This window comes from Oryctolagus cuniculus, chromosome X, assembly GCF_051225735.1.
Source record: "Oryctolagus cuniculus isolate XC-2025 breed Fujian yellow rabbit chromosome X, ASM5122573v1, whole genome shotgun sequence".
In the NCBI taxonomy this organism is placed as follows: Eukaryota; Metazoa; Chordata; class Mammalia; order Lagomorpha; family Leporidae; genus Oryctolagus; species Oryctolagus cuniculus.
Window position 1 is genome coordinate 72,979,682 of NC_142888.1, and position 21,386 is coordinate 73,001,067.

At 47.8% G+C, this 21,386-nt stretch overlaps 2 protein-coding genes across 14 annotated transcripts in view; one reads left to right on the forward strand and one right to left on the reverse strand.

Annotated features, from left to right (window-relative positions):
* LOC100357610 (protein PBDC1) overlaps positions 1-21,386 on the reverse strand; it is a 453,980-nt gene that overhangs the window by 372,235 nt on the left and 60,359 nt on the right. The gene's annotated exons all lie outside the window — the stretch shown is intronic.
* SEPTIN6 (septin 6) overlaps positions 1-21,386 on the forward strand; it is a 76,109-nt gene that overhangs the window by 16,696 nt on the left and 38,027 nt on the right. For all 11 annotated transcript variants that reach the window (XM_089324721.1, XM_070067094.2, XM_008272933.5 and 8 more), the window contains exon 3: positions 8,766-8,961. In XM_089324721.1, the coding sequence (XP_089180847.1) occupies positions 8,766-8,961 (196 nt within the window). The remainder of the gene's footprint in view (positions 1-8,765; positions 8,962-21,386) is intronic.

The following is a 21,386-nucleotide window of genomic DNA, read 5'->3' on the forward strand; positions in this document are numbered from 1 at the left end:
TTGTGAAATGGGATGAATGGGTTAACCCCATAGGAACCACTTATTATACTTCTCACATGCTTTCTCAACATTAGCTCTTTTTAAAACATTTTTTTAAAATTTTATTTATTTATTTATTTAGTCAGTTACAAAGAGAGACAGAGCAAAAGGTCTTTGATCTGCTGGTTCACTTCCCAAATGGCCACAACAGCCAGAGCTGGGCTGATCCAAAGCCAGGAGCCAGGAGCTTCTTCCAGGTCTCCCATACAGGTGCAGGGGCCCAAGCATCTGAGCCATCTTCCACTGTTTTCCCAGGCCATAGCAGAGAGCTACATCGGAAGAGGAGTAGACGGGACTTGAACCGGCGCTCATATGGGATGCCGGCGCTGCAGGCCAGGGCTTTTAACCTGCTGGGCCACAGTGCCGGCCCTAATATTAGCTCTTTCAGTCCTTACTAGACTGTGATGTGGCAGAGAGAGTAGCATTCACGTCTTCATGGAATAGATGGAGACCCAGAGACTCAAGGAGGGCAAAGGTTTTTATCTGAGTCAACACAGAAAAAATGTCAGAGCTTTAACAAGGACCCAGATCTGGGAGACACCTTGTCCCTCCCACTGCTTCTCTTAACTGCTGCCAGCAACATCTCTTGAGAACACGAAAGCACTTGGGAAACCGTTGAGCACCGATCAAACAAGCATGAGGGACAACGGTTCCTTGACACTCTATAAGACTCTGTCCTTCCACCTTAAAAATTTCAAATTTGCAAACATAAGCATAGCATATAATTCTTACCCTACTGTGCAGGCAAGCATACCTGCATATTTTCAGTGGCCTCCTTCCAAAACTTAATGATCATAAATACTATAATAAAGCCAGTGTTCACACTGGCTGCCACACTCAAACGCTTTTGTTAATTGCCTTTTCTCATTTTTGTATAGAGTGTATGGGGCACTCATTCATGTTGTAGATCTGAGCCACCACTGAATTGGTTGCTTTACTCTTTCATGTACCCAGAAATTCTGTTTTCCCACTAAAGTCATTCATGTACTCTGACTCTTTATTTTGAATAAATGTCCCCAGCAGTCTTTTTCCAGGTCATTTTCTGTAGGAGAATCGCTGCACGTTCCAGGACAAGTAGGGAACAACAAAGCCACATGTAAATATGGATGACAGCCAGCCAGCCAGGCTCACTCACGAGCTAAATCCCCAGGCCCACGCCTCAGCTTTGGAACCTGTGAGGTGGAAATACGTGCTTCACAAGGTTACACATCAGGGGCTTGCACGTCCAAATCTGGGCTGTTAACCCCTCAAATGCTGCAGGTCTCACTCATGGTTATGTTGAGGTGCTATTAGAAGAGATATAAAATAGGGGCCGGCGCTGTGGTGCAGTGGGTTAACACCCTGACCTGAAGCACCAGCATCCCATATGGGCACCAGTTCTAGTCCTGACTGCTCCTCTTCCAATCCAGCTCTCTGCTGTGGCCTGGGAAAGCAGTGGAGGATGGCCCAAGTCCTTGGGCCCCTGCACCCACACGGGAGATCAGGAAGAAGCTCCTGGCTCCTGGCTTCGGATCAGCTCAGCTCTGGCATTGCGGTTAATTGGGGAGTGAACCATTGAGTGAAAGACCTCTCTGTCTGTCTGTCTCTCTCTCTCTCTCCCTCTCTCTGCCTCTCCTCTCTCTCTGTGTAACTTTGACTTTCAAATAAATAAATAAATCTTAAAAAAGAGAAGAGATATAAAATAAATAGAAGTCATAGTGATCAACATTAAGAACAAATGATACCACATCCAATATCAGCGCCACTGAGTCTCTGTTTAACCAACAAGGCCTCTAGTGTATTGCTGCTGGCCAATTTATTTCACCTAGTATTTGATGGCTGCAGTATTTCTGCACAAACATGCAGGAGTCACTTGGCATTCCTCCGAGAGTTCTGTATGTCCTGCAATCTGAGGAAGCTGAGGAGATGAGAAGTGAAGTGACAGACCCTCTCTAAGCATTAACTTTTCAAGCAAGTGCAGTTGGGTGGGCTGATAAGACTTTAATGGAAGGCTGTGGATCAGAATGGCTCTGTGGTGGCAAAGTGCAGGGTAATTTGACATGTGGATCACAGGTTCTTCCTGGGGCCCAGTGGAAGAGGCAGCCAAGTTCAAGGCAAAGCGAGGGGGAAAATAGCGAACCATTGTCCTCTAGCTCCCACCCAGACATTGCACAGCTGCAACGGCCTCAGTATGTACCTGCTGGGATGGGATTGCTCGGGCATGAGGACAGACCCTCTGGGAGGGGAGGCATAGGAAAGGGATCCTCTCACTCCCAAGGAATCACATCCTCTCTTTTTCTCGCCACTCGTCAAATTCCACTAAATGGCTGTCTCAGGAGCTCCCCTCTTACACCTGCAGGTATAACCATTGGAGAGACTGCCATAATTTCATTCCTCATCCCTGATCCAAAAAAAGCCTATAGCTCACGCATCCTGCCCTCTTGCTGTGCTTATAACCTCGTCATTGCTCTGAGAACTCGCAGTTTGGGGGGCCAAGGTCATGAATGGAGTACATCTGAGACTGCGGTCTTAGCCCAGCCATGGGGCTGGGTCCCGTTGCTAATTTGGCAAAGCGCTCATAGCCTGGCTGCTGAAGGTGATCTTCTCTCTCGGAGGACTTCCTGCGACCATACTTTCCTGCCTACTGCCTGTGCTTAACAGTCAGGTTTACTTCCTTAACTCCTGTTATAAAAAGATTCTATTTGAGCATAAAATACTAGGAGTCTTCAAAAGAGTTTGTGGAAACATGCATTATCTTCTAATTCCATTTGTCCACAAAATTTTTCGAATTAACTCTTGTATGTTTTTCCAAAATATTTTCTTTTCTGATAGGACCTTCTCAGTGTCAAGGTACGGCAGTAACTTGATTGTCAACAGAGGCCTAGGATATTTTTTCACGTTGGTATTTCTTTTGGTGCTGGGCTACAGATTGTAGTTCCACGCCTAGCAGAGTAAGTATCCCACATGCATATGTGCGTGTGTGGGTGCACACGAACAGGTGTATGTTGGGAACAAGAGAAAGGGAGAGAGATTTTTTTATGAATCCAGAGCCTAATTTATATGTAAGAGTACAAATAACAGAACCTACAATTATTCTTTTAAGAGGGCTAAGTACATGGGCATGAGCATAGTACAATTCTGCTTCAATAGATTCTCTAGGGCTGAAAATAATCACTAAGTGGGATAAAGTTCCCATCCTGTCCATAAGAAACAACCATATGCTCATCCCTTAGCTCTGGAAATTTCGACTATCCCCTGATTCTAGCCATAGCACTGGAGGCATCAGAGGACCCGCCAGAGCCAGCGGCAGTACAAATGTGCCGGGGCCTGTTGCTTTGCACTGCTGGGAAAGAGACACATCTGTCCAAATGTGCCAGCAACAGTAATGGCTGTGAGAGGCACAAAGGGTCATAATGATAATATTTACTTTGAAGCTGCTCAGGATTCCAGGCTCAACTGGGCTCTGTTGAACTTGGGGAAAAACACACACACAAGAGAATCAGGATTGCAGGAGGAGGGGAGAGGGCAGCCAGCATTCTGTCAAGGTCAAGGGTCAGCTGTTTCATCCCTCTGGCTCTGGGAAAGGTATCTGCTCACCCACTGAAGATAGGCTGATGGCTGTGGCGTGCTGGCCAATGGCTCACAGCCATCTTGGGAGAAAAACTGCTGTGGTTTGCAGTGTCTGCTGATTGCTATGGTATCATTACTCCCACCGTAGCTGATTTTTTAACAAACTGTTGCCATGACTTTTACTCTTTTTTTAAAAGATTTATTTACTTATTTGAAAGGCAGAGTTACAGAGAGGAAGAGAGAGAGAGAGAGAGAGAGAGAAAGGTCTTCCATCTGCTGGTTCACTCCCCAGATGGCCACAACGCCTGGAGCTTCGCCGACCAGAAGCCAGGAGCCAGGAGCTTCTTCCAGGTCTCCCACGTGGGTGCAAAGGCCCAAGCACTTGGGCAATCTTCTACTGCTTTCCCAGGTCATAGCAGAGAGCCTGATCAGAAGTGTGGCAGCCGGGACTCGAACCGGTGCCCATATGGGATGCTGGCAGTGCAGGCGACGGCTTTACCCGCTACGCCACAGCGCCGGCCCCTGTAGCTGATTTTAAGCTACCAATATGATATCACTACACATGGGCATGGGAAAAGATGCAGGACGTGGGAGGAGCTGGCTCTAGTACACCAGCGTCTGCCAACCCTCTGCAAGATCAGGAAAGAGAAAGGGCGGGGCCACCAAGCCAGCCATGACCTCCGCCCTGTCCTTAGGCTCCCCTGGCCAGCTGGAGTTCCTGAAGTGTTTCCTTTTGGACACCTCCCCATTGAACTCAGAGACATTTTTCTTGGTCTATTCTAATACTCACGGAGCTGGAAGAGACTTTAAGTCCATGAAAACAGGAATTGCGGCTGTCTTGTTCGTTACTGTAACCTCAGCCCCTGAAACTGCGCCTAGCTCGTCTTAGTGGCTTTCTAATTACTTGTTGAATGACCAGATGAACAAACATATGCCTGTGGAACTTGCTAGAACATATTGGTTGAAAGCATGGGCTCCAGCATTGCCTGGATTTAAATACTGGCTGAGCTACTTATTAGCTCATGTCCTTGCACCAATTACTTCCTCCACGTTTTATGGATGAGGAAATCCAGGTGCAGAGAGGTTGAGGAGTTGGTGAGATTCGCACAGCGAGTGAGGGGCTTGGTTAACCCACCTGTAAACTGAGGACAAACCATAGTATCTTCTGCTCAGGCTTGTTGTGAGGCTGAGTAAGAAAATACGTGTCACTTACTGACAGCAGAGCTGGTATGAAGAAAGTGCTCCATTAAACAGCACTCTCCTTTTACGGAGAAGAGACTGGAACCCAGAGAAAGGAGAGGGCTCAATGCAGATCACACAGCAGTTTCCTGAAAACCCAGCCGGGGCTCTTCATTTAATCTCTTGTAAGTGACTTTTATGCAGTCGCTTGCATACGGTGCTGGAAAAGGCCCCTGTTAGCAGCCCAGAGGAAAAGGGCTGAGCTTTCCTTTCTTACAGTGCTTTTATTTTTCTTAAAGATTTATTTATTTATTTGAAAGTCAGATTTACACAGAGAGAAGAGAGGCAGAGAGAGAGAGAGAGAGAGAGAGAGAGAGGTCTTCTATCCACTGGTTCACTCCCCAGTTGGCTGCAATGGCCAGAGCTGTGCCGATCCGAAGCCAGGAGCCAGGAGCTTCTTCTGGGTCTCCCACGTGGGCGCAGGGGTCCAAGGACTTGGGCCATCTTCCACTGCTTTCCCAGGCCACAGCAGAGAGCTGGATTGGAAGTGGAGCAGCCGGGTCTCGAACTGGCGCCCATATGGGATGCCAGCGCTTCAGGCCAGGGCATTAACCTGCTGCGCCACAGCGCCGGCCCCTTACAGTGCTTTTTTAACCCAGGGTATGGAGCCTGGAGGTCCACGTTGGATTGTCCCAGGGCACATGGTTTGAAAAAGCATGTTTCATATTATATGTTTTAAATTTTTTTTAAAAGACAACTGTTATATCCAGGATACCATCTCCATTAAGCCAAGCAGCATGAGGTTCTCTCGGCTGGTGTGAGCTTGGAAAGGTTAAGAAGCCCTCTGTCCACTGGGAGGAGCCCTGGGGGGGGGGGGCTGGCGAGGAGGAGCCAGAAATGGAGCCCTTGGGACTCCTCGGGTTTCCTGCTGCAGTCTAGTGGCCAGTTTCCCTCTTGCTTACAGGGACTTGGAATCTGCCGACCTGATCACAGTTAGGCCACTTGTGTGTATGCCTTTCCCCCAACACTGGGCCCAGGGCAGCTGCAGGAGGGGCAGCACCCTAGGCTCAGGCATTGGCAGAGTCGCCCTCCCCGCTCCCAGTAAAGTGCAGCGGGAGCCCTTGGCAGCCAGAGGCCAAGCTCGCTCCATTTGCTGCCCTCTTTTAGCATTGCCTTTAGCACCATTTCCCTAGCACCTGCCACTTCTCTCTGCAGACATTCACTGTTGGGCAGCTGACTTCCACAGCCCTTTTGTGCCAGCAGGCATCTGGGTGGTCATTGTCCCGCCTGTGCCTCCCTGCTGCCTGCCCTGCCTGTCCTGGCTCCAGTTCTCCAGCTGTGCAAACAGGGTGGATCCTTGGCTCCACAGAGCTGCTCCTGAGGCCTTCTGTGTGACCCTCAGGACTGCACGAAGATTCTGCCTCAGAGTTCCTAGCATCAGGGAGCCAGCAAGTCTGCTCGGGGTGCTGGAAACCGCCCAGTCCTCTGTGGGAGGTGCAGGGCATTTAGCCAGGAGCTCCGGGACAGAAGAGCAGATAGGGATGTACCTGGAGGTGAGTTAGATGGAGGGAGCCACCTTTGGGCTCCTGACTCGGAGCTCCTGGCCTCATGTGCAGTTGAGCTGCATCCCCACCCTGGGCTGGGTAGAAGATGATACATTCTGTTGTGTGGCCAAGGCTGCCACCTCCCATGGCAAAGGCTCCCACTTCATCCATGTTTTCTTGGGAATCAAATGCTTCCTGTTCCTTTAAGGGAGGGGGGAAAGGGGGCCTCTTCTTGGAGAGTCTTTGCAGCTTATGGGCATAGCAGACCCTGCTGGAAACAGGATCTGTGTGAGGAACCATCTCCCCACACTCTGGCAATGCAACACACTGCTCAGACCTGGCTGTGAATTGGGCTGGGGGCCGGAGAGCAGGGCTGAATTATTGAGTGTTCTTGTTCTCTCTTTCTGCACACACAGCTGACATCCTAGACACATTTGAAAGCACCTCCTGCATTCATAGCTCATTATTCAGGATAAAAAGAAAGGCTTGGAAGATGCAAAGCTTGACACACCCAGAGAGCGGAGGGCAGAGGGAGCATTTCTCGTTTCTCATCATGCTGCTTTAACCCTAGCCCTGGAGCACCTTGTAAGTGTGTGCTATGGGTGCCAAGGGGGCATTTGCCAGGCCAGGAATTGTCTAGTGCAAACCTACTACTGACTAGAGTAAGAAGTTCAAGCTCAAGTTCCCTGGGCTGGGGACGTGGAAGGAAGAAGAGGGCTGATGCTGGCAGAATAGTAGGGCAGTCTATATATTCAAAGGGAAGTCTGGGGTGAATAACTACAGACTGCTATTTCTGCGATTCCTGAATCACTTGGGCTGGGTGGGGGGCCGATGTAGTCTGAGCTTATGGAGATGATGAGTGGTTTCAGTGCCTGGCCCAGTTTGCAGCTTCATATTAGATTCCTGCCCAACTCCCATGTCACCAACTTCCCTCCTACTCAGGACTTCTTGTGATGTCCCATTCCCTAAGATTCCTTGGCTCCTGGCAGTGCCTTGATAGCCCTTGGTCTCCAGAAATAACCTCCCTAACCTTCACCAGTCTGTCCCAGCCCTCCCCCCGCCCCTGACTCCTGTCCCTAGTGTGAAATTGAAGTCTTTTTGAAATTCCAGTCGTTTAATTTCTTAGTGTTCTGCAGCCTGTTAGTTAAACACACCGATGGCTGGTTTGTTTGAAATTAAAGGAGAAGAATAATCTGTGGCCTGCTAAGTTCCCATTAGCTAAAATACAGTCTCACTGAAAAGTCAACCAGGCAGGGAGGACAAGGCAGGGGCCCACGCAGTCTCCCCACTGGGAGACACAGAGTGCATGGACAGAGCCCTTCCTGGGCCCTCAGGGAAGTGGTGAGACAGGGGCTAGAGGAGAGGCCATGTGTTAGACCAGGGGCCAGTGTCTCTTTTGAAAAATTTAAATAACTCTTTGACTTTTATTAGAAAAACTATACACGTTCCACTTAACAAACTAGGAAAATACAGAGAAGCATAAAGAAAGAAATGAAAACCACTTATAATCCCATAACCCAGAAATAAATTTTTAATATATATACAACTTCTGTTTATTATAGCAACAATGCTTTTCAAATAATGAAAATAATAGAAATAATAGAAAATAAAATGGTAGAAAATAGAAAAGAATAAAATGGGGCCGGCGCTGTGGTGCAGTGGGTTAAAGCCCTGGCCTGAGGCACCAGCATCCCATATGGGCACTGGTTCTGGTCCCAGCTGCTCCACTTCCAATCCAGCTCTTTGCTATGGCCTGGGAAAGCAGTAGAAGATGGCCCAAGTCCTTGGGCCCCTGCACCCGCGTGGGAGACCTGGAGGAGGCTCCTGGCTTCGGATTGGTGCAGCTCTGGCCATTGTGGCCATTTGGGGAGTGAACCAGCAGATGGAGGACCTCTCTCTCAGTCTCTACCTCTCTCTGTAACTCTGTCTTTCAAATAAATAAAATAAATCTTTAAAAAAAAGAAAAGAATAAAATGAAATTTACTGTAATTCACTATCTTTTAAAAACATTTATTTATTTATTTATTTGAAAGGCAGAGTTATAGAAAGAGAGGGAGAGAGAGAGAGAGAGAGAGAGAGATCTTCCATCTGCTGGTTCACTCCCCAAATGCCTGCAGTGGCCAGGGCTGGGAAAAACCAGTTGGGAGCAAGGAACTCACTCTGGGTCTCCTATGTGGATGGCAGGGAGCCAAGTATTTGAACCTTCATCTACTGCCTCCCTGGGTGTGCATTAGCTGGAAGCTGGAATCCAGAGCAGAGCTCAGAGTAGAGACTGGAACTGAGGCACTCCAATATGGAATGAAGGTCAAACACATGCCCTGTAATACTTTTATTAGGTTTAGTCTATGATTATGTAAATTTTCCCACATCAATAAATGTACATCTGAAACGTGGTGAGTAATGACTTCTTAGTCACCATGTGAACGGACCATAATTTATCCTTTCTCTTTTCAGGAGAGACAGGTTTGGGCAAGTCTACTCTCATGGACACCTTGTTCAACACAAAGTTCGAGGGGGAGCCAGCCACCCACACACAGCCCGGTGTCCAGCTTCGGTCCAATACCTATGACCTTCAAGAGAGCAACGTGGGGCTAAAGCTCACCATTGTTAGCACAGTGGGCTTTGGGGACCAGATCAACAAGGAGGACAGGTAAGGAAGGCAGTGGGGTGAGGACGTTGTTGGTGCCCCTGAGTGGAGTTTACCACAGGGGTCAGGGAGACAGCACAGATGCTGGACCCCAGCTTGTCCCCAGAGGGTGTGAGCTGGCAACAAATGCCCCGCATACACCACCCCCACCCAGGGCCTCTGTCCTCAGTTCCGTTCCATATGTGTTGCCGAAGGAAGAGTTTCTTTGCAATACAGGAGGCGATTTCAACAAGTTCATGGCAAAGTGGAATTAAACATAAGTTTAATTTTGTTACAGAACATTTTTGAAATCCATGCATTGTTTTTCATAAGCGTCATCTTCTGTGAATAGTGTGAAGACCCCGCCCCCTACACGAATGGGGTCTCAATTGTGTTCTGCAAACATTTATTGAGCTCTTATCTTGGGCCAGGTGCTGCCATGCTCTGACAATCTAAAAAGGAGCAACTCAGTCCCTGCCCTTGGGACTTGCACTCACAGGCAAGACCAGTTTTAAGCAAATAATTTCCATAGAGCGTGATTTGTTCTGTAAAGGATGTGGTACAAACAAGGTAAAGGACAAGTGACAATGAGAGCACGGAGGCGAGAAGAGTCGATTCTGCGTGGGGAGGTCAGGGAAACCTTCATGGAGGGCGAACTCCCTGAGCTGACTCAGCCAGACGAGGGAAGGAGACAAGGGCACTCCAGGCAGAGGTAACCGCTTGGACAAAGGCAAAGTGATGCGGAAGGTTCTGGTATGTTCTAGGGAACTGCAGTTTCTTCTGTTTGGCTAAACAGAGCCAGTTACTGTGCAGCTAATGGAGCATAAACTTCAGCCCCCCCCCCCCTTTTAAGATTTATTTATTCATTTGAAAGAGTTACAGAGAGAGAGAGAGAGAGAGAGAGAGAGGTCTTCCATCCACTGGTTCACTTTCCAATTGGCCGCATTGGCCTCAATGGCCGAAGCTGAGCCAATCCGAAGCCAGGAGCCTGGAACCTCCTCGGGTTCTCCCACCAGGGTGTAGGAGCCCAAGGACTTGGGCCATCTTCTACTGCTTTCCCAGGCCACAGTAGAGAGCTGAATCAGAAGTGGAGCAGCTGGGACTCGAACCGGCGGCCCCACCTGCTACGCCACAGCGCCAGCCCCCAGGGCCCTTAAGTACATAAAGTCCCTTCTAAGACCTGTGATAATATTGTATTATTTGGGGGAAAGTCCTTATGTTGTATAAATATGAGGCCCTACAAAACCTGGGGCAGCCTGTGGGCTAGCACTTGGAGTGAACTCGAGGAAAGTACGGATGATGAGCCCAAAGAGGAAAGCAGGAGCCAGATCGCGGAGGGATTTAGACAATGTGTAAATATGGAGCTGTTTGAAGAGTTAAATAGAAAAAGGTGCTTTGGGAGAGTATGGAGATAAGCTAGAAGAGCAAGAATATCAATTAAAACACTAGTTAGGGCGCCAGCGCCGTGGCTCACTTGGTTAATCCTCCGCCTGCGGCACCGGCATCCCATATGGGCGCCGGGTTCTGGTCCTGGTTGCCCCTCTTCCAGTCCAGCTCTCTGCTGTGACCCGGGAGGGCAGTGGAGGATGGCCCAGGTCCTTGGGCCCTGCACCCGCATGGGAGACCAGGAGGAAGCACCTGGCTCCTGGCTTCGGATCGGCGCAGCGCCGGCCGTAGCAGCCACTTGGGGGGTGAACCAATGGAAGGAAGACCTTTCTCTGTCTCTCTCACTGTCTATAACTCTACCTGTCAAATAAATAAATTAAAAAAAAACACTAGTCAACCAGTTAGATCAAAGTAAGAGGTAAATTGATGCTGAGGTAGGGAAGAGGAGACAGAGTTGCTAAATATTGGGTAGATAAAACCTACGGGAGTTGGAAGAGACTTGGTGTAGGAATGTGAAGGCAAAAGAAGGCTCTAGAATGAGGCTCAAATTTTTGACTTCGGAAAGTGGACGAATGGTGCCAGGTGTTCGGGAAGAGAGGTCATATAAGGTAATATAAGAGACCAGGTTTTTAAATAATCGGCTTTGTTTTGGATAGGTTTTGAGTTTGTGCTCTCTGTGGAATATCAAGATAACACGATGACCTTCGGTGGTAGGCAGTTGAATACACAGAGTTGGAGTTCACATGAGGTCTAAGTTGGAAATACAGATTTGGGTTACTAAGGCATGAAGGATATGTTCCTACCGTGGACGCATGTAAGGTAGCCCAGGGAGCAGAGTAGAGTGAGAACATTGGGAGGAAGACAAAAACCTGGGAATGTTAAGTCAGCAGTTGGAGGAAAAACCATGCTGAAAAGGGAGGTAGGAGGTCCAGGAAAGACTCTGCGGCCCTGACAGTGTGGGCAAGTGAGGGGTGTGGCGAGGCTGAGAGAGGAGGATGTGCTAAGTCCTGGGGTCAGCGAGGGGGTGGGGGTCACACACCATCTGCCTGTGACCAGAAGTCACGTGGCTGTCAGGTGGGCGGTGATTCAGAAAAGGCTACACATCATGTGGAACAGTGTCCACTCAGCCTTGGAAGATTCTCTTGCTTCTGAGAGGAACCATATCCCAAATTTTCCTGTTTCTTCCTTAAAGCTGCAACAGCCATACTCATTTCCTTGTAATGAATACATCTGTGCAGCTTCTTAATTGAACTGAATTCTGTTTTCTGTATGAAATTCCAGAGTGACTTCTCTGCCTTTTATAGCCTTGCTTGTTGTGCTAATTGTGTTTCACTGAGAATAAATTGGACCCTGGCGGTGGAGGGGGCTTAGGGAAGGTAGGGTGCTTTGAGCTTAGCAGTTAAGACACCAGTTGGAATGCACTCTTCCCTGGGATCAAATCCAGGCTCCACTTTTTTTTTTTAGATTTATTTATTCATTTTGAAAGAGTTAGAGAGAGGGGGGAGAGGGAGAGAATCTTCTATCTGCTGGGTCACTCCCCAGATGGATGCAATAGGTAGCACTGGGCCAGGCCAAAGCCAGGAGCCAGGAACTTCATCCGGGTCTCCCATGCAGATGGCAGGAGCCTAAACACTCAGGCTACCTTCCACTGCTTTCCCCAGGCAATTGGCAGGAAGCTAGATGGGAAGTAGAGCAGCTGGGACATGAACCAGTGCCCATGTGGGATGCTGGCCTCACAGGTGGCAGCTTTACATGCTATGCCATAGCACCAGACCCTGGGCTCCACTTTTTAAATAAGATTTATTTTTGAAATGCAGAATTACAGAGAGAGAGAGAGATCTGCCATCCATTGATTCACTCCTCAAATGGCTGCAATGGCCGAGGCTGGGCTAGTCCAAAACCAGGAGCCAGAAGCTTCTTCCAGGTCGCCCACATGGGTGGCAGAAGCTCAAAGACTTGGACCCTCTTCCCCTGCTTTCCAAGGCACATTAGCAGGGAGCTGGGTCAGAAGTGGAGTAGCCAGGACTCATGGGTTGCTGATGTCACAGATGGTGGCTTAACCCTTTGTGCCACAACACTGGCCAACAGGCTCCACTTTTGATTCCAGATTCCTGCTAAAGCAGATCCTGGGAGGTAGCAGATGATGACTGAAGTAGTTGGGTCCCTGTTACCCACATGGGAGACTCAGATTTAGTTCTTGGCTCTCAGCTTTTGCCTAGTCCAGTCCTGGGTGTTGCAGACATTTGGGGAGTGAACCAGCAGATGGGAGATCTCTCTCTGTCTCTATCCCTCTCTGGCTTTCTGCCTTTCAAATTAATGAATTAATTAATTAATTAATTAAATCAGCAACAAAAATATTTATTTATTTATTTGAAAGTCAGAGTTACATAGAGAGAGAAGGAGAGGCAGAGAGAGAGATCTTCCATCCGCTGGTTCACTCCCCAGGTGGCTGCAATGGCCAGAGCTGCGCCGATCTGAAGCCAGGAGCCAGGAGCTTCCTCTGGGTCTCCCACACAGGTGCAGGGGCCCAAGGACCTGGGCTATCCTCCCCTGCCCTCCCAGGCCACAGCAGAGAGCTAGATTGAAAGTGAAGCAGCTGAGACTTGAACTGGCGCCTATACGGGGTGCTGGCACTGCAGGCGGTAGCCCCACCCACTACGCCACAACGCTGGCTCCAAGAAACAAAATTTAAAAATTAAATTAGAGCCCAGGGGACATTTGGGCCAGAATATCTTATTTTTTTATTTATTTTATTTTATTTTTTTATTTTTTTAAATTTTTTGACAGGCAGAGTGGCCAGTGAGAGAGAGACAGAGAGAAAGGTCTTCCTTTGCCGTTGGTTCACCCTCCAATGGCCGGCGCGGCCGGCGCGCTGCAGCCGGTGCACTGCGCTGATCCGATGGCAGGAGCCAGGAGCCAGGTGCTTCACCTGGTCTCCCATGGGGTGCAGGGCCCAAGCACCTGGGCCATCCTCCACTGCACTCCCTGGCCACAGCAGAGAGCTGGCCTGGAAGAGGGGCAACCGGGACAGAATCCGGCGCCCCAACCGGGACTAGAACCCGGTGTGCCGGCGCCGCTAGGCGGAGGATTAGCCTAGTGAGCCACGGCGCCGGCTTGGGCCAGAATATCTTGCTTCATCTCAGCCGCAGGTTGCTCAGGAACTCCTCCATTGCCTTTTTCACCATTCTCTCAGTTACATACATTCAACATATCTGGCATTGGACAGTGCCTTGGTAATGATGGTTTAGGAGGACTGAACTGTTGCTGCCCCTTAGAGGCTAATCTATTGCTGTTACAGTTTTAAAGACCCTGTTGTTTTCCTGGTTACAAAAATATAATCCTGCTCCTAAAAATATAAACTCAGATACATAGAAATACACAGAAATGAAAAGCCTCCCTGAAATCAAGCTGGGGGTCCAGGAGTGAAGCAAGCTCTAGGTATCTAGTAAAAGCAGTGTTTTCTTGTTTTCTTTTCTTTTCTTTCTTTCTTTCTTTCTTTCTTTCTCTCTCTCTCTCTCTTTTTTTTTTTTTTTTTTACAGGCTGAGTTAGACGGTGAGAGAGAGAAAGGTCTTCCTTCCATTGGTTCACCCCCCAAATGGCTGCTACGGCCGGTGCACTGCGCCGATCCGAAGCCAGGAGCCAGGTGCTTCCTCCTGGTCTCCCATGGGGTGCAGGGCCCAAGCACTTGAGCCATCCTCCACTGCCTTCCCGGGCCACAGCAGAGAGCTGGACTGGAAGAAGATCAACTGGGACAGAACCGGCGCCCCAACCGGGACTAGAACCTGGAGTACCGGCGCTGCAGGCGGAGGATTAGCCTAGTGAGCCATGGTGCCGGCCTAAAAGCAGTGTTTTCTGCATACTGTCAGGGCCATTCTAACACAGATAGGTCGCTGCAGCCGCGTTGGAACCCAGCATCAGAATGCTCTGCTTCATTCAGGGAACGCCTCATGTGGGAGACCTGGATTCAGATCTGGTCTCCCACCTTCACCTTGTCCCAGCCCCGGCTGTTGAGGCCATTTGGGGAGTGACCCGGCAGCTAGAGATACCTCAGTCTCTCTCCTCTTTCAAATAAAACCAATTTATTTTTTAATAAAGATTTATTTATTTATTCTAAAGTCAGAGTTACACAGAGAGAGGAGAGGCAGAGAGAGAGAGAGGAGAGGCCTTCCATCTGCTATCTGCTGGTTCACTCCCAGATGGCTGCACTGGCTGGAGCTGTGCTGATCCGAAGCCAGGAGCCAGGAGCTTCTTCCAGGTCTCCAACATAGATGCAGGGGCCCAAGCACTTGGGCCATCTTCCACTGCCTTCCCAGGCCATAACAGAGAGCTGGATTGGAAGTGGAGCAGCCGGGACTAGAACCGGCGCCCATATGGGATGCCGGTGCTTCAGGCCAGGGCTTTAACCCACTGCGCCACAATGCTGGCCCCCAAATAAAACTCATTTAAAAAATAAACTAGAAAGAGCAGTTAATAAGGCTGGATGGCTGGATTGTGAAAAAGCTACCAAAGAATGCTGGAAAGAAAGGAACCAAAGGGGAAAACTGAGGACAGGCTTGGGTTCAAATCTGGGTTCAAATCACATCTCGCCATTTGTTAGCCTAAGGATCTTGGAAAAGAGACTTAAATTTTTTATAGCTCAGTTTTATCACTTACTTAGTGAAGATGATGATGTTTCTCACCTATTTGGTGAGGATATTGATGTTGATAATAATACTTTAGGGGCTGGCGCTGTGGCTCACTTGGTTAATCCTCTGCCTGTGGCGCCAGCATCCCATATGGGCGCCAGTTCTAGTCCCAGTTGCTCCGGATCATGGTGAAACACACTAGTGTATGGCTCATGAAATACTTTAGTAATACCTGGCACAGAATAGCTACCTAATAAACAGACTGTATTACTCTGATCATGATTTTTATTGATGGAAGAATCAAGGGAGTGTTGTATCACGTAGCATATGAGAAGGCATGAGAAATGGTGTCTTGGAAAATAAGTACCAAAAAATATTCATTAGACTTGGCAACATGAAGGTCATTGCTATGTTTAGGAATAATAATTCCCAGGGTAATGTGGATAGATTGACGTGACTGTCCAGAGCATGGAAGTAAGGACATAAAGGTATCAAAATAACAAAAAGAACAACAGAACAGAAGAGTAAGTCCAAGATCAGACTCCTGTTTATGTGGAAATTTAGCATATGTAAGTCTGCAGGGAAACAATGGACTATTCAAATTGAAACTTGGAAAATAGGCCATCGGTTTAGGGAAAAAAAAAATGAGACCCTCCCACACAAACACCATTCACAAAAACAGATTTTCATCGGACTAAAACAGTAAGTTCTAAAAATATAGGGAGGAACTGTTGGATAATAGTTTTGTAGTTTGGGGCTAGTGATAGCTTTTCCAATTTTCACACAAATCCAAAGTCATAGAAGTGAAGGCTGCCAGACTTAAATTCATTAAAACAATTTTTAAAAAAACTTTGTACGTTGAAAGATACCAGAAAGGAATGTAAAAACAAGCTATATGCATATGGGGAGGAAATATTTGCAACCTATATAACAAAAGATTTTTCTAAAAGATAAAATGGGTTTCTACAATTCACTGAGAAATAAACAGATAATTGACAGAACAGGGAAATACAAATGGCCAATCAGCACATGAAATGATGCTTATTCAGCTTCTCCAGTAATTAAGGAAATATGACAGGAAACAATGAAATGTGTTTTATTCATCATATTTGAAACAAAAATATGACATATGCCCACTGACATGAGGTCATTTCATGTTGCTTGGAGAGTACATTGTTACAGGCTTTGGAGGACGAATTTGGCAGTCTATTAAAATGGAAAGTGTGAGCGACTTAGCATCCAGTAGTTCTACTTTGAAACAAACAGCCCAGAGGAACAACTGTATGTGTTCATGAGAAGCATACAAAAAGGATGTTTACTTCAGCATTGGTATCAAATTTAAGAAATCTCTACAGGGGCAAATATTTGATACAGTGGTTAAGGCACCACTGGGGATTCCTGCACCCCACATGGGAGTGCCTGAGTTCAAGTCCCTGCCTCGATCCCAAAACCGGCTTCCTACTAAGGCAGATCCTGGGAGGCAGCAGGTGATGGCTCAAGTAGTTGAGTCCCTGTCACCCACAGTGGAGACCTGGATTGACTTTTGGGTGCCTTTGGTCTGGCCCATCACCAATTGATTTGAGCACCTGGGGAGTGAACTAGAGGATAGGAGATCTCTGTTTGTCTCTCTGCCTTTAATTATTTTTCTAAGAACAGATTTATTTATTTATTTGTAAGGCAGAGAGGGAGAGAGAGAGAGAAACAGAGATACCCTTTCCATCTGCTGGTTCACTCCCCTAATGGCCACACCAGCCAGGGGTGGGCCAGGCTGAAGCCAGGAGCCAGGAACTTCATCCGTGTCTCCCATGTGGGTGCAGGGGCCCAAGTACTTGGGCCATCTTCTACTGCTTTTCCAGGCACATTAGCGGGGACCTGGATTGAAGTGGAGCAGCTGGGACTTGAACTGGTGCTCATATGGGATGCCAGTGATGTAGGCAGTCACTGCTACACCACAACACCAGTCCCCTCTACTTTTCAAATAAAAATAAATCTTTTAATTTTTGAAAATAAAAAATTTAAACAATTTAAATATCCATCAATAGAGCAATTAAATGACCTGTGGTTTAGCTACACCATGGAATTGTGTTTGGCAGTTCAAAAGAATGAGGTAGATCTGTATGAGGATACTTCAAAAAATTTGTGGAAAATGCAATTAAAAGATAAGTTTATTTTGATGAGAATAACTTTTGAAATTCTCGCATAGTTTTTTTCATAATACCCATCTTCCATGAACTTTTTGAAAATCCTGGGGCTGGTGTAAGCCACAACCTGCAATGCTGGCATCCCATATGGGTACCAGTTTGAGTCCCAGCTGCTTCACTTCTGATCCAGTTCCCTGCTAATGCACCTGGGAAAGCAGCAGAGGACATCTCAAGTCCTTAGGCCCCTACACGCAGAAGGGAGACCTGGAAGAATCTCCTGGCTCCTGGCTTCAGCCTCACCCAGCCCTGGTTGTTGTGGCCATTTTGGGGAATGAACCAGTGGGTGGAAGATCTCTCTCTCTCTCTCTCTGCCTCTCCTCCTCTCTCTCTGTAACTCTGACCTTCAAATAAATAAGTAAATCTTTTAAAAATTAAATAAATAAAAAATAAAATCCCTCAGCTGTATGGATTTCCAATTTTTTGTACCAAAATTGATTTATCTTTTAATTTTTTTCACACACTTTTGAAGTCTCCTTGTATGTACACAGTTGAATAGATTTCCAGCACACGTTAAGTGAAAAAAGAAAAGTTGCAGAGTGATACACAGATCATGATGCCATTTGTATAGATCTGTCCCTCTACTCCCAATAAAATGATACATTTCTATTTATGTGTATAAATGCATAGAAAAAAGATCTGGCATGGTAGCCAACAAACTGAAAATAGTGGTTACCTCTGATGAGGGAAGAGTTATGTGCATGCGTTTCTTGCATAATTAAAAATAAATGGAAAAGAATAAAGTTTTTAGAAAGGAAGCAAAGTGGGTGTAGACGACTCACTTTTTTTAAAAAAGATTTTTATTTTTTATTTATTTGAAAGACAGAGTTACAGAGAGAAGTAGAGACAGAGAGAGGTTTTCCATCTGCTGGTTCACTCCCCAGGTGGTCGCAATGGCTGGAGCTGTGCCGATCTGAAGCCAGGAGCCAGGAGCTTTTTCCGGGTCTTCCACGTGGGTGCAGGGGCCCAAGGACTTGGGTCATCTTCCACTGCTTTCCCAGGCCACAGCAGAGAGCTGGATCAGAAGAGGAGCAGCGAGTACTAGAACCGGCACCCATATGGGATGCCGGTGCTTCAGGCCAGGGCTTTAACCAGCTGCGCCACAGCGCCGGCCCCTAGACTGCTCGTTTAAAAACTTTCTCTGGAGAGAGAGGCGTTGAGCAGTCCCTAGGAAGCCCTCATTTCATCAGAGCCCCCCTTCCCTCCTGGCAGGACATCTGGCTTCAGACTGGTAGTGGCGGCGATGGGCCGGGAGGGCCGGAACCAGGTTGGGTGGACCCCCGACCCTGCCTGAGCTTCTAGGGCCCTCCCGGGGGTTGCACTGGGTGCCGAGGTGTGGAGGATTCCTGCGTGCCCGCTGCCGTATGACTTCTGCAGAGCGATGGCATCCTGCGCCCTGCAGCTCGCCATGGGCCTCCTGCCTCAAGGCAGCCAGGAGACCTCTCAGCCCGAGGGCAAGGCAGGGGAGCATTTCTGAGGGGGCCCTCCCCTGAGTCCTGTGCTGCCCCACCTGGCGCAGTGAAGCTGGAGGAGAAGCTGGAGCAAAACCCCAAGGAGTCCCAGGACATCAAAGCTCTACAGAAAGAGCTCTGACTTTTTTTTTTTTAAAAAAAGATTGTATTTATTTATTTGAGAGGTGGAGTTACAGACAATAAGAGGGAAAGAGAGAGAGAGAGGTCTTCCATCTGCTGGTTCACTCCCCAAATGGCCGCAACGGCCGGAGCTGTGCGAATCCGGAGCCAGGAGCCAGGAGCTTCTTCCAGGTCTCCCACGTGGATACATGGGCCCAGGCATTTGGGTCATCCTCCACTGCCTTCCCAGGCCATAGCAGAGAGCTGGACTGGAAGAGGAGCAGCCAGGACTAGAACCAGCACCCATATAGGATGTCAGCGCTGCAGGTGGAGGATTAACCTACTGCACCACAGCTCCAGCCTGTGACTTTCAATAAATAAATAACTCTTTAAAAAAATACTTAGTAACCATGTCGATGTGAGGGATCTAGTGCAGCTTATCAACTACTAAATATCTACTCTGTGCCAGGTACAGTGTGCAAGTCTAGAGATGAAAAGGAATACGGCAGTGCCTTCAGTTAAGGAGCTCTCAGCTTAGAAGAGGGACAAATATGTACGCAGATTCTACCTAATGTGCTAAGTACAGTAGCAAGTATGTGGAGGGGGACTGTGGGACAGGAAGAGCATCGATTGGTCAAGTCTGCTGGTGAGAGTATAGGGTAGAGGTTGCTGAGAGAGGAGAGCAGGTCATCAGGAAAGGCTAAACTCAGCCTTGAAGTCTTGTAGGATGAGTACAGGATCAGCTGGCATATAGTGGATATTCAGTATGTATTTGTTGAATAAATGAATGAATGAAATATACATTGCCGAGAACAATATAGAGAATATCTGTAAGTTTTCATCATTTAAAACCAAAAGTGCCCATCGAATGTTTCCTAGGATGGTGGTATTAGGATAGAATACAGCCTACAATGTGTTGAAGACTGCATGAGAATGCGATATATATATATATATATATGAGTAAATTATTCTTTGAAGACATTTCCATCCATCTATTAAATGGTTATTGGGTACCTATTGTATGTGTGAGATGCAGAAGACAAACATGGCTGTGAAGGGCAGGAAAGACATAAGGAAGTAGTAGTTGGGCAGAAATGGGTGGCTGGGGAGGAATGGGTTGAGAAAAGTTATTTTTAGAAATGAGAGAAGAGGCCGGCGCCGTGGCTCAATAGGCTAATCCTCCACCTTGCGGCGCCGGCACACCGGGTTCTAGTCCCGGTCGGGGCGCCGGATTCTGTCCCGGTTGCCCCTCTTCCAGGCCAGCTCTCTGCTATGGCCAGGGAGTGCAGTGGAGGATGGCCCAGGTGTTTGGGCCCTGCACCCCATGGGAGACCAGGAAAAGCACCTGGATCCTGGCTCCTGCCATCGGATCAGCGCGGTGCGCCGGCTGCAGCGGCGGCCATTGGAGGGTGAACCAACGGCAAAGGAAGACCTTTCTCTCTCTGTCTCTCTCTCACTGTCCACTCTGCCTGTCAAAAATAAAAAAATAAATAAATAAAAAAAAAGAAATGAGAGAAGACTTAAGAATGTTTATAAGTTACCAGAAAAGAGTCAGTGGGAGGTGAAGTAGGTAGATGGAGCAAGGATCTCACAGAGCCTGAAAGGGCTGAGATTGCGTCCACCAGGGGCAATGAGTCTTGACCAGGATAAGGAACCCTTCATGTTCAGAAACAGGGAAAGTTCGGTTCATTTTAATTAAAATGATGTTTTGCACCAAGGTGAACTTTAGCATTTTAAAATTTTACTTATTTGAAAGGCAGAGTGAGAGAGAGACAGAATATCTTTCTTCTGTGTTCCCCAAATGTCCCCAACAGCCAGGGCTGGGCCAGGTCAAAGCCAGGAACTCAGATCTTCATCTGGGTCTCCCACGTGGGTGGCGAGAACTTGGGCATTGTCTGCTGCCTCCCAGATGCATTCACAGAAAGCTGGATCGCAAGTGGAGGTGAGACTCAGTCCCAGGCACTCCAGTCCAGGTTGCAGGCATACCGAGTGGTGGCTTAACTCATTACACCACAACACCCGCCCCATGAGTCATTTTTAGAGGATGGAGAGTGAGGCGGAGTGAGCGTGATGGCCCCAAGTTTGTCGGTAAGTTAGAAGATACAGTCATCTTGTGAGAATGAAGGAGTTAAGTTTTGGAAGTTGAGTTTGAAGGAGGTAGAAGTTTGGAATGGTCAGTGCGGTCGATGGGAAGGATTGTCATTTTGCTCTAAATGCCCATCTGCGACAGGAGACTGTAAATTTGTAGTAGTGTCAACACCTAGAGTGTTGTGTTTCTCTCCAGCCAGCTTCAGCAGCAGCAGTATACTAGCAGAGCAAGCAGACCCTGCAACTTAATTCAGAGGAGCAATTTTGTTAGACAAGTAGAGTAGGAGGTCAGGGGTGGAATGGAGATGAGGGTGTTGATAAAAAAAACGTGGCTCGTGTAATTGATCATGGGATTCAGCCTGGGCAAACAAGGAAATGATGCCAGGAAGGAACTGATATCCTGTGAGATAATGGAGAGAGCGAGGCTACAGAGGCCTGTATGAAGTGAAAGATGGGCTTCAGCAGGATTGAAGGCCTAACAGAGTTGTATAGATGGGTGTGTAATATATACATATCATTATTTGAAATGAATAGACATTCTCTAGATCAGGGGTATTTTGTGCCCTTGCCTCCTTTAGCA